This window comes from Capricornis sumatraensis, chromosome 9 (assembly GCF_032405125.1).
Source record: "Capricornis sumatraensis isolate serow.1 chromosome 9, serow.2, whole genome shotgun sequence".
In the NCBI taxonomy this organism is placed as follows: Eukaryota; Metazoa; Chordata; class Mammalia; order Artiodactyla; family Bovidae; genus Capricornis; species Capricornis sumatraensis.
The window spans coordinates 25000848-25013882 of NC_091077.1; the positions used below are offsets into that span (position 1 = coordinate 25000848).

General features: G+C 37.1%; 1 protein-coding gene across 1 annotated transcript in view; it reads right to left on the minus strand.

Moving 5' to 3' along the window:
* Positions 1-4452: 4452 nt before the first annotated feature.
* Positions 4453-13035, minus strand: part of SLC27A6 (solute carrier family 27 member 6) — a 70545-nt gene continuing 61962 nt past the window's right edge. Inside the window, exons 7-10 of the mRNA XM_068980012.1 lie at positions 12790-12988; positions 11692-11789; positions 10388-10518; positions 4453-5016 (exon numbers count right to left, since the gene is read on the minus strand). Coding sequence (XP_068836113.1) covers positions 4840-5016; positions 10388-10518; positions 11692-11789; positions 12790-12988 — 605 coding nt within the window. The 3' untranslated portion in view covers positions 4453-4839. The remainder of the gene's footprint in view (positions 5017-10387; positions 10519-11691; positions 11790-12789; positions 12989-13035) is intronic.

Sequence of the window (13035 nt, forward strand, 5' to 3'; positions counted from 1 at the left end):
ATCACTCCTTCCAAAGAAACCCCAGAGCTGATCTCCTTCAGAATAGACTGGTTGGATCTCCTTGCAGTCCAAGGGACTCTCAAGAGTCTTCTCCAACACCACAGTTCAAAAGCATCAATTCTTTGGCACTCAGCCTTCTTTACAGTGCAACTCTCACATCCTTACATGACTACTGGAAAAACCATAGCCTTGACTAGATGGACCTTTGTTGGCAAAGTAATGTCTCTGCTTTTGAATATGCTATCTAGGTTGGTCTACTTTCCTTCCAAGGAGTAAGCGTCTTTTAATTTCATGGCTGCAGTCACCATCTGCAGTGATTTTGGAGCCCCCCAAATTAAAGTCTGACACTGTTTCCACTGTTTCCCCATCTATTTTCCATGAAGTGATGGGACCAGATGCCATGATCTTCGTTTTCTGAATGTTGAGCTTTAAGCCAACTTTTTCACTCTCTTTCATTTTCATCAAGAGGCTTTTTAGTTCCTCTTCACTTTCTGCCATAAGGCTGGTGTCATCTGCATATCTGAGATTATTGATATTTCTCCCAGCAATCTTGATTCCAGCTTGTGTTTCTTCCAGTCCAGCGTTTCTCATGATGTACTCTGCATATAAGTTAAATAAGCAGGGTACTCCTTTTCCTATTTGGAACCAGTCTGTTGTTCCATGTCCAGTTCTAACTGTTGCTTCCTGACCTACATACAGGTTTCTCAAGAGGCAGGTCAGGTTGTCTGGTATTCCCATCTCTTTCAGAATTTTCCACAGTTTATTGTGATCCACACAGTCAAAAGCTTTGGCATAGTCAAGAAAGCAGAAATAGATGTTTTTCTGGAACTGTCTTGCTTTTCCCATGATCCAGCGGATGTTGGCAATTGGATCTCTGGTTCCTCTGCCTTTTCTAAAACCGGCTTGAACATCAGGGAGTTCACGGTTCATGTACTGCTGAAGCCTGGCTTGGAGAAATTTGAGCCTTACCTTACTAGCATGCAAGATGAGTGCAATTGTTCGGTAGTTTGAGCGTTCTTTGGCATTGCCTTTCTTGGGGATTGGAATGAAACTGACCTTGTCCCGTCCTGTGGCCGCTGCTGAGTTTTCCAAATTTGCTGGTATATTGAGTGCAGCACTTTCACAGCATCATCTTTCAGGATTTGAAACAGCTCAACTGGAATTCCATCACCTCCACTAGCTTTGTTCGTAGTGATGCTTTCTAAGGCCCACTTGACTTCACATTCCAGGATGTCTGGCTCTAGGTGAGTGATCACACCATCATGATTATCCGGGTCATGAAGCTCTTTTTTGTATAGTTCTTCTGTGTATTCTTGCCACCTTTTCTTAAGATCTTCTGCTTCTGTTAGGTCCATACCTTTTCTGTCCTTTATTGTGCCCATCTTCGCATGAAATGTTCCCTTGGTATCTCTCATTTTCTTGAAGAGATCTCTAGTCTTTCCCATTCTGTTGTTTTCCTCTATTTCTTTGCACTAATCACTGAGGAAGGCTTTCTTATCTCTCCTTGTTATTCCTTCTGGGACCCCTTTAATGCAAAGTTAGGTGCATTTAATGTTGTTCTAAAGGTCTCTTAGACTTTCTTTGCTTCTAATCATTCTTTTTGCTTTATTCTGTTCCACAGCAGCAAATTCCACCATTGTCTTACACAGCATCCTTCTCCGTTCTCCTGTCTCTGTTACTTTCCTATTGATTTGTTCTAGTGTATTTTTCATTGCAGTTATTGTATTCTTCTTCTCTGTTTGTTCTTTAGGTCTTTGTTAAATATTTCTTGTATCTTCTCAATCTGCTCCTCCATTCTTCTTCTGAAATTGTGGGTCATCGTCTTCATTATCATTATGCTGAATTCTTTTTCCAGTAGATTGCTTACCTCTGCCTCATTGAGTTGCTCTGGGATTTTACCTTGTTCCTTCATCTAGGACATCTTCCTCTGCTGCTCATTTTATGTGACATTCTATGACTGAGGCTTTTGTTCTGCAGGCTGCAGAGTTGTAGTTTTCCTTGCTTCAGGTGTCTGCCCTCTGCTGGATGAGGCTAAGAGGTCTGTGCAGGTTTCCTTGGTGGGAGGGACTGGTTACTGCCAAGTGGTGGGTGAAGTTGGGTCTTGTCCCACTTGTGGGCAGGGCTGTGTCGGGGAGCTCATTTATTGAGTAGCTGAGTGCTGATGAAGACTTTAACCAGCCTGTTTGCTGATGGGTAGGGCTGTGTTCTCTCCCTATTGGTTATTTAACCTGACAAGTCCCAGCACTGGAGTCTACAGACTGTCGTGTGGCATTACATCTGGATAAGAAAATGGTGACCTTCAAAAGGATTCACACCAATGAGTACTCTCCAGAATTATTGCTGCCACTGTCTTTGTCCCAGCAGTGAATGGCACCCTCCCCTCATGCCACCCTCCAACCTGCACCTTCTCAGAAGACCCTCCAATACTAGCAGATAGGTCTGGTCTAGTTTCTTACGAGGTAGCTGCTTTTCCCCTGGGCTTTGGTGTGCATGAGGCTTTGAGTGCATCTTCCAAGAGTGTTCTGTTTCCCCCAGTCCTGTGGAATTCCTGAGCTCCAACTCCATTGACCACCAGAGCCAGATCCTTTGGGGGTTCCTCCTCCCATTGACAGACTGCTCCCTGCCCCCCGCCACCCCCAGTATAGGAAGCCTGATGTGGGGATCAGAGCTTTTAATCTTGTGGGAAAACTTCTGTGTTATAATTATTTTCCAGTTTGTAGGTTGCTCACATGGCATGTATGGGATTTGATTTTATCATGATTGCACCCCTCCTACCATCTTGTTGTGGCTTATTCTTTGTCTTTGGATGAAGGGCATCTTTTTGGTAGATCCTACTGTTTTTTTGTTGATGGTTATTCAGCAGTTAGTTGTATTTTGGTGTTTCTACAAGAAGAGGTGAGCTCATGTTCTTCTACTCCACCATCTTGTCACTCAATCTAGTCTTCAAAGATTTTAAGGAGCTATGAATTAGTATATTAAAAAAAAGTTCATTCAAATTTATAGCATTTTAATCTAAATTTAAAAATATAAACATAAAAGCAAAACAGTTTTTTAATGGGAAAGGTAAATAACAGATAACCAATACAAAAATTAAATAAAAATTTCATTTACTTAATAAATTTTTAATAAAGACAATAATCCATTTTCATTTACATAGTAAGAGCATGGATACCCTTAGATTTATTTAACTTTTTCTATTCCTGTTGATTTAAATTTTTTCCCTTAAAATTATGGATTTTTTCAAAGTTGACATTATTTTCTCTTTCATTTTTTTCATTAGAAAGTGTGACCTTTTGTTTATATGCTACTTATGATTAATCTTTACATTTAAAAAATATTTTACCTTTATAATATACATTTTTCTAACAATGCCAAAAAGGAACTATCTGCAACTTCTCTTCCAGCCAAAATAAATGTTTTAGCATGGGGAAGCAACAGGACGCAAAGCCAACTTTCTGGTTGTACAGAGAATTAGGTTTATGGGCAAAGGAGTTGCCTGCTGGGCCTGCTTTTTGTCTTCTTCTTCTTTTTCAACTTCCAATTTTGTATTGGAGTTTAGCTGATTAACAATGTTGCGAGAGTTACAGGTGGACAGCAAAGGCACTCAGCCATACATATACGAGTATTAATTCTTCCCCTACAAGCTGCCACATAACACTGAGCAGAGTTCACTGTGCTATACAGTACTTTGAAGACCAGCTCCACCACCCACTCCTGAGGAAGTTAGCTTATTCTGATAAGAGAGTCTTTCACCTGCTTTTGGCTTCAGCCAAACACTGGAGCCTGGTGCTTCCAGATGGAGATAAGTACCACTGTGATTTTTACACAATTCTTGCGATACATTTCCTGGTTAACTATTCAGAAAACCTGTTCACATTCAAAGCCTTTATGCATCTGATCTTGGTTAACACATGGGTCCTATTCTAGCCTATCATTTCCCTGTATTGTTAGTGGTTTCTATAGCTCTGTTGAGGGTTTACCTCGTAGCTCAGCCAGTAAAGAATCTGCCTGCAATGCAGGGGTCTGCCTGCATTGCAGGAGACCTGGGTTTGATTCCTGGGTCCGGAAGTTCCCCTGGAGAAGGAAATGGCAACCCACTCCAGTATCCGTGCCTGGAAAATCCCATGGACTGAGGAGCCTGGTGGGCTCAGTTTATGGGGTCGCAAGAGCTGGACATGACCTAGCAACTAAAGCACCACCAGCATAGCTCTGTTGGGTTTTAGCATCAACTTGATCCCATTTATATATCTTCCCCAAATTCCTAAATGCTTGGGGCTTACCAGTTTCCTGCTTTATTGTTTCATATTTTTACATTTCTTCTAGCAGCTTCATGTGAATTTAGGAAAAGAGATACAGGAGTGCATGCATTTAGTCAGTTACCTTCCTGAATGAAAATTTACAATTAAAAACATCAAAACAAAACCTCAAAACTCATATTAATAAGGATAGTTTTATTGAGTTGTAAGACAGGGCACATAAAAATCAAATATTTGAGTAAAATTCAACCCTTCACTCAAAACTAGAAATTTTAAATATTAATATGTACATTTTTAGCATGTGTCTAAATTATTAACTACTTGTTTATTATTTAAAAACTTTAAGGCAGATATTTACTTATGCACTGGGTCTCCAAATAGATAAAAAGAATAATCAACTGAAGTTTGTTATCAATTGAGACAAATTTAAACTATTACTTAATTAAGGAAAAATTGTTTCATATTAAGTAAATACAGCACATGTGTAATTAATGTCAGTTCCCACTTCCCTTTTCATATTAAAGAATCACTCAGTTCTCATTCTTCCTAAGCAGTGTATGAAAATCACATATATAAAAACATCTTAAAGTTTAATCTTCTCTAATATTATCTGATCATAAATTTCTCTGGTCAAGGGAACATATGATTTTTTCAAGTTATCCATGAAGTAAAGTGGGTCAGAAATTTTCAATGGACTAAATCCTTCTTCCACCAACTGAAACTTCTGTAGTTTGAATGTTCCTGTGGCTTCCATCTTTTCCTATAAAGCAATGATCTGGATTAGTGGAATCATTTAACATTACCTATAATATACAAATAAATATTCAACAATACAGAGCATAATATTTAATTATAACATTTTTATGCCCAGTAAGCATCTCTATTTTTACTACTAATAATTTAACATTAAAAATTTTTAGATTTTTAAATTCTGAGTGCCCTTTAGAACACTTAAATCTTTACCTTGATTTTCCTGTAAACTTCATTCAATATATAAGAAATATGAATATAGTTAATAATTGATTACAACTGATTACAAACATGTCTAAAACATATAGATTTCTCTCTCCAGTCCAATATCAATACAATATCATGTAGAAAGAATGCTACTAGACTGTAAGGAGATAAAAATTACAAAAGACAGCAATCTATTCCACAAGGCAGAATCCTGCAAGGACCAGAGAGCATAAGGAATAATCTAAAACTTGGGTTCCCAAACTATATACCGAGGTGCTTCATGGTACCTCAGTGAGTTGCCAGGGTCTCCATGGGATATTTAAATTTTTCAAGGTAAATCCAGTGACATCTGATATCACATAAGAAAACTACTGGCTCAAGGTACTGAACAGTTCACAGTTTCAATATTAGTTTGTGATACATTTTTTCCCATGATGTCATGTCTCTGGGAAACAGGGTTTTCAGTGGTTGCTATCATAAAAAGCAAGCATAACCAAAAATCAATGTGGAGTATGGAATTAGTCTGGTCCTGTTCAATATATTGTAACTCCAAAATGTGAGGAGCTGTGTAATACCCAACATAACATCTCCTTAATACATCTGATTATTTAAATATGAAACAAAAGCATTTTCTTTCCACTTATATGCATTATCTTTACAAACAGCAACTAATTTATTAAACCTAAATATTTATTTTACTTTGTCCTAACTACTGAATAAATGAATGCTTAGATATTTGTTTTGACCCAAGTGAAATCACTCAGTCATGTCCAACTCTTTGCAACTGTAGCCCACTAGATTCCTCCATCCATGGGATTTTCCAGGCAAAAATACTGGAGTGGGTTGCCATTTCCTTCTCCAAGGGATCTTCCTGACCCAGGGATCGAACTTAGGTCTTCTGCATTGCAGACAGACGCCACAGGGAGACCGTAGGTTTTGACCCAAGAGTGCTATGAAATAATTACTAAGGCACTACAGGTGCTATGGATCTAGAAAGCTTATGAATCTTTGCTTTAAGGAACTTAAAGGAGACAAGGAATTTAAAGGATCTGTGTGGTAATTCCAGGCATAAAGAAGCAATCTTGTTTTAAGTCAGATGACACATAGGGTCCATATAACTCACAGGTTCTATGAGTAGTTTGGCCGTTTTTATACACCCTTATGAGCTAATTCAACTAAATCTACTTCTCTTTGAACTTTCTTCTCTAATCTCATCCCCTATCCTGCACTGTCATCACAGAATTAGATGTAATTGTGTAGAAGCATATATTATTTTTTCTCTTTTGGAAAACTAGAAGTTCACTATGTAAAATTTGATGTTCTGCCATTTTTAAAGAAATAACAAAAACATTATACTAGGTATTTTTCTCCAGACTAGGTAATTTTCATCAAAATATCACAATTTAATGGTTTCATAAGAGTTCCATAATTATAATATGCTAATTAACCTTACACTTATTCTTGAACTTACAGAGAACAGAAAAAAAATTTACTACTATAAAGAATAACATTTTATACATAGCATTTGTGCATCTTTAGTTATGTCCTAAGAGCAAATTTTTGGAACTGAAATTACAAAATCAAAATATATGCATATTCTAAGAGTGTGATCACACATTTACCAAATTGTTTTCTAGTGATGATAGCAATTTGTGCTTCCACAAGCAGACTGAAAGGACCAGTTTAACTGCATCTCGGCCATATTGAGTAATATCACATTTAAAAATTTTTTGTAAATTTATTGGCAAAAGGATCCTTTTAAAATATGTGCTAAACAAATTTTTAATAAGATGGTCATCCTATTCATTTTGCCAGAAGTAACTTATACTTTTGCCTTCTTAGATCAGATCATTAATTAATTAATTAATTAATTAATTAAATAATTGTGCTGCCAACTATCATGCACTATGCATGACATTATAGCAAATACTATAATAAACATACCACTCATGGATCATGAGTTTTAGGTGTTTAATGATTCTAAAATATCTTCTAAATTTGACAAGACTGATTTAATCTCTGGAGGAGTCTTGTGGCCAAAATATTTCTTCTGATTAATGATCATGAATTTTAAGTTGCCCTTGGAGGTACATGTTTAAAATATTATTTGTTCCATCAACTTTCTACTCCATTAAAATATATTCTTCTGGGGCAAGATGGGAGGGACAGAAGAGAGCTGGGTGGAGTTATAAAAGGGTAACAAGAGGGAGCACTGTGGCAGTGGAATTGTTCACATCTTGACTATGGTAATTGATACAAGCCATAAAGGTTATAAAAATGTATGGAATGAGACACACATACACACAAATGAGTACAAGTAAAAACTTGTACAAGAGGAAATTTTAATAAGATGAGTGGACTGTATCATTGTCAATATTCAATAATCATTGTGAAAAATGGTACCATTAGAGGAAGCTAAGTAAAAGGCACAGATGATTTTTCTATATTGATTTTTACACATGCATGTGAATCTACAATTATTTCAAAAATTTCAATTAAAAATGTGCTACTTCTTTTTCATAATTACTGGATAATTCCATGGACTGTAAAGTCCATGGGTCGCAAAGAGTCGGACATGACTGAGCAACTTGCACCTTGGACTGCATTTACCATTTCAGAGCATTGCTATAAAAATAATCTGAGATAATACATGTAAAAGGTCTTAAAATATGATGTCAATGGAGATGTATCTGTGAGAGTTTAGATGATATATCTCATTGGCCAAGCAGTGACTTGGCCACAGTAATTACTCAGCAAATATTTTAGTAAACAATATTAAGTCAGCTGTTGCTCTATTAGGGATCTAACAGTGATATGACCCAGAAAAATTCTACATGATTATGTTAAGATAAGAAATAGTTGAACTATTTCAAATCCTAAAAGATGATGCTGTGAAAGTACTATACTCAATATGCCAGCAAATCTGGAAAACTCAGCAGTGGCCACAGGACTCAAAAAGGTCAGTTTTCATTTCAATCCCAAAGAGCAATGCCCAACAATGCTCAAACTACTGCACAATTGCATTCATTTCACATGCTAGCAAAGTAATGCTCAAAATTCTCCAAGCCAGACTTCAATAGTACGTGAACCATGAACTTCCAGATGTTCAAGCTGGTTTTAGAAAAGGCAGAGGAACCAGAGATCAAATTGCCAACATCCGCTGGATCATCAAAAAAGCAAGAGTTCCAGAAAAACATCTACTTTTGCATTGCTAACTTCGCCAAAGCCTTTGATTGTGTGGATCACAACAAACTGTGGAAAATTCTTAAAGAGACGGAAATACAAGACCACCTGAACCTCCTCCTGAGAAATCTGTATGCAGGTCAAGAAGCAACAGTTAGAACTGGACATGAAACAACAGATTGATTCCAAATCAGGAAAGGAGTAGGTCAAGGCTGTATATTGTCACCCTGCTTATTTAACTTATATACAGAGTACATCATGTGAAATGCCAGGCTGGATGAAGCACAAGCTGGAATCAAGATTGCTGGGAGAACTATCAATAACCTCAGATACGCAGATGACACCACCCTTATGGCAGAAAGTGAAGAACTGAAGAGCCTCTTGATGAAAGTGAAAGAGGAGAGTGAAAAAGTTGGCTTAAAACTCAACATTCAGAAAACTAAGATCATGGCATCTGGTCCCATCACTTCATGGCAAATAGATGGGGAAATAATGGAAACAGTGACAGACTTTATTTTGGGGGGGGCTCCAAAATCACTGCAGATGGTGACTGCAGCCATGAAATTAAAAGATGCTTGCTTCTTGGAAGAAAAGCTCTGAGCAACCTAGACAGCTTATTGAAAAGCAGAGACAACAAAGGTCTGTCTAGTCAAAGCTATGGTTTTGCCAGTAGTCATGTATGGATGTGAGAGTTGGACTATAAAGAAAGCCAAGTGCAAAGAATTGATGCTTTTGAACTGTGGTGCTGGAGAAGACCCTTGAGAGTCTCTGCAAGGAGATCCAACTAGTCTATCCTGAAGGAGATCAGTCCTGGGTGTTCATGGGGAAGACTGTTGCTGAGGCTGAAGCTCCAATACTTTGGCCACCAGATGCGAAGAACCAACTCATTGGAAAAGACCCTGATACTGGGAAAGATTGAAGGCGGGAGGAGAGGGGGACGACAGAGGGTGAGATGGTTGGATGGTATCACTGACGCAATGGACATGAGTTTGAGTAGGCTCCAGGAGTTGGTGATGGACAGAGAAGCCTGGCATGCTGCAGTCCATGGGGTCGCACAAAGTCAGATACGACTGAGTGACTGAACTGATGTTTAGGGATGTTGAGGACTAATTTTGGGAAATTATTTTTGAGGCACAGTATTATATGAATAAATGGCTGAATAAATGAGCATGCAAAGTTACCTAGTAGCTGAGTAAATTTGCTTTCTTTTTACTGGACTTTTCTCCAGCAGCCTAACAAGAGAGGGCTCACCTCTATATCTTCTCTATATCTCGCAAAGGACTTCTCTATATCTCAGATGGTAAAGAATCTGCCTGCAATGCAGGAGACCCAGGTTTGATCCCTGGGTCAGGAAGATCCCCTGGAGAAGGAAATGGCAACCCACTCCAGTATTCTTGCCTGGAGAATCCCATGGACAGGGGAGCCTGGTAGGCTACAGTCCATGGGGTCACAAAGAGCTGGACACGAGTAAGCGGCTAACACACACACACACACACCTCTCAAAACAAGTGAGTTCAGAATTCCCCCAAGATATATAGTCACTGAGGGAGACTTGACAGAATGAGGATAAAAATTAAAAGCAAAATTGCTTAAATCCAATTGCCTTGAGGGTCTACACACATTCTGCAGATACTCTGAGGCGGCCTGGTGGAATCTAATTTTAGGTATATAGCATCAAATATCTTCACAAAGCACAAAGGCATGTGTAAGATGTGGGTTTGTCTTGCCACCATCACGGGGACCATCATTTATCCCGATTGAAGAGGAGGAGGGCAACAAATAGGACAAGGGCAAAGACTAGCATTTTATTGTGCTCTTGTCTATAATTAGGCTTCAAATATGGCATAAATTAGCATCCTAATGCTTTTCATTGTTCTTGAAATTTTCTAATAAAAACAAAATGAGCATATTGTCTAAGTGGTAAGTATTATGTTGTAATTAAACTATCTTGTAAATTCCTGGTCTTAAATTTTAGGGGTAGGTAAAATTACCTGCATTCTTAAAAATTGCGGACGGGCATAAGCTGGTAAAAATGTAACAACTTGTTCATAAACTTTTTCCAAGTCTAAAGACTTGTTTGGTTTTAAAGTAATAGAAGCCATTCCTGCTTTTCCTTCATAACCTGAAAAAAAAGTTTGTAAAAAAGTTAGTTTTACAAGCAGTAGGTGAATTAAAAAGAAATCCTGTTCATTATACACTGTTACAAATATAGACATTACATCTATTGCATTAATAACTGCAACAGTAGCATGAATGAGTGGGACTGTCCTTGAGCTTATGATTTACTCTCTAGAAATGATTTAGGAAAGAGAAAGCGCAGAATCTATGTTTAATTACCTACACTACAAAAATGAAATAGATGGAATAGAAAACACCATAAATTACCCATAATTTGTATGCCACTGCTATTAATATGAAATATTAACAGGAAACATTTTAAAGACAAATATTTTTTTTAATGTCATGTTAAGTATCAGTGAAAAAAATAAGAAACTAGAGACTGATATTTCCATGACTAAATCCACAGATCACTTACTGCTTAACATCCCATCTTTTTCCCCAGGGGTTTGGAATCTCTTGTAGCATTTCCCCAGGACCCAGAGACTATTAAACAGACTCTCTTTTTGCTGCCTTATCCAAACATCCCCACCATCAGTATCCCCTGCACATGCAAACATCAGTTGAAAAATCCTTCATTTGTTTAAAAAAAAAAACAACACAAAAACATGGTGAAAGGGAATAGCTATACTGTGATTTCAAGTTGGTTATTTCTCTTTGCCATTTTCACCAGCATGAGACAATACTAATATACATATTTATAAAGTTGAGGCCAAACAGATTTTAAAATAATTTCTGAAAAAGATTCAACTTAACTACAAGTCAGTGTTATTAAACATTTAAATTAGAACATGTTCCTGTTTAGTGGTATGTATAAACTCTAGTCATTTAGTCATTACACATTGTGGTATGTACAAATTCTGGTCATTTTTCTCATCATCAAGAGAAAAACAATAGGCCACTGAAAATCTGTAACTATTTCTAGCACTATAACTTGACCGTAGTTTTCGAAAGATGTGCTTAAAAATACATACATACACTAAAATGCAATTGGTACCATTCTCCAGGTGTGACTGTGAAGTTTGCTAGCTTGGGGTTATGACATCACTTTGCCAGCCCAAACTAAGACATCTTAATATGTGAAAAATGAAATGTTCAATTGGCAAGATTGTTGCAAATGAAAGAAAAGTTTCATTTCATTCTAAGAATCCCTTCCAAACCTGAAATCTATTCATACCTGGCACAACCACACCATAGACATTTGCTTCCTGTATGAAATCCAGCATTCCAATGATAGCACCAACCTCTGTGGTTGCTACATTTTCCCCTTTCCACCTACACAAAAAACAAGTTCCAGTTAGTACCCTTATATGTTAAGAATGAGGCACCCGGTTTTAAGTTTCAGTGCCCTGCATTTGTCTCTGTGCAGGCACCTAATTACCAAAAATAATGGCAGTTTTCAAAATGAAAGACATTTCTAAAGAAGAACTTTGTAAGTCAGCAAAATCAGTATCTGTTTTTCAGTTAAAATTACTTTATCTGTTGTCTTATTGGTACAAATTGCTTACTGTAAAATGTTTTTTTTAAATGTCATAAAAATAACTACAAATCTCTCTGCTTTGTAACATATTGATAATAACAGTTAAGTATAAAGCATTCTCTATCTATAATGATAGAAAACCTGAAAGGAAAGTGATAGTTGTCTTTCAGTTTATTGTGCCTCTTTATTTTCTAGGGATTAACCTCTTTGGCTCTTTTAATGCATACGAATGAATATTTTCTAAAAATGATTTTGCGTAAGGTGTCCTTCTAACATGACACAAAGAAGGTGAGGAAAAAGGATGTTTCTGGACTGTGTATAATCTGGTCCTCCACTGTTCTATAGTCATTGATTAGAAAGGAAAATAAATTCATAAGCCTAAGATAAAGAATTAAAAAAACATATAAGATAAATTTTGCTATTTCTTTATTTTTGCCATGAAGTCAAGGATTAGACAATATTTGACTAAATTGTTTTCTGTTTTAACCCTATAGTTTAGACTTCACATCTGCCTGCCTGTATGATATTTAAAAAAAAAAAAAAAGTCACTGATTTGGATCCAAGTGATCCAAGTGATTCACTAAGATAATTATAAAAATGACATAGAAATTTAACTTATGTTTCAATCTAGAAACAGATGGGCAGTGAATTTTTAAATGGGGAGCCATTACTGAGATAAAAGCACTCTGTGCCCTGAAGGTAGAGAGCAGGTGGTATATAATGTTTCCACAGAGCCTCCCTCAGAGCAGTGCTCACAATCGAAAAACAAGCTTTGCAACCAATGCTATTCCATACCTGAAAGTGTCTCCAATCCGGTCCCAAAAATAAAGGAAATTCTCCTGGTCTTGGACCATTAAATCTCCTGTGTTAAAGTAAACATCTCCCTTCTTAAAAACATCACAAAGTAATTTCTTTTCTGTCTGCTTCTTATTCCCAGCATAGCCAAAGAAGGGATTCTTTTCATTCACTTGAGAAATGAGAAGTCCGGGTTCCCCTGAGAGAGACAGGCATTTTCAATGATTTGATTAAAACTATTATTAC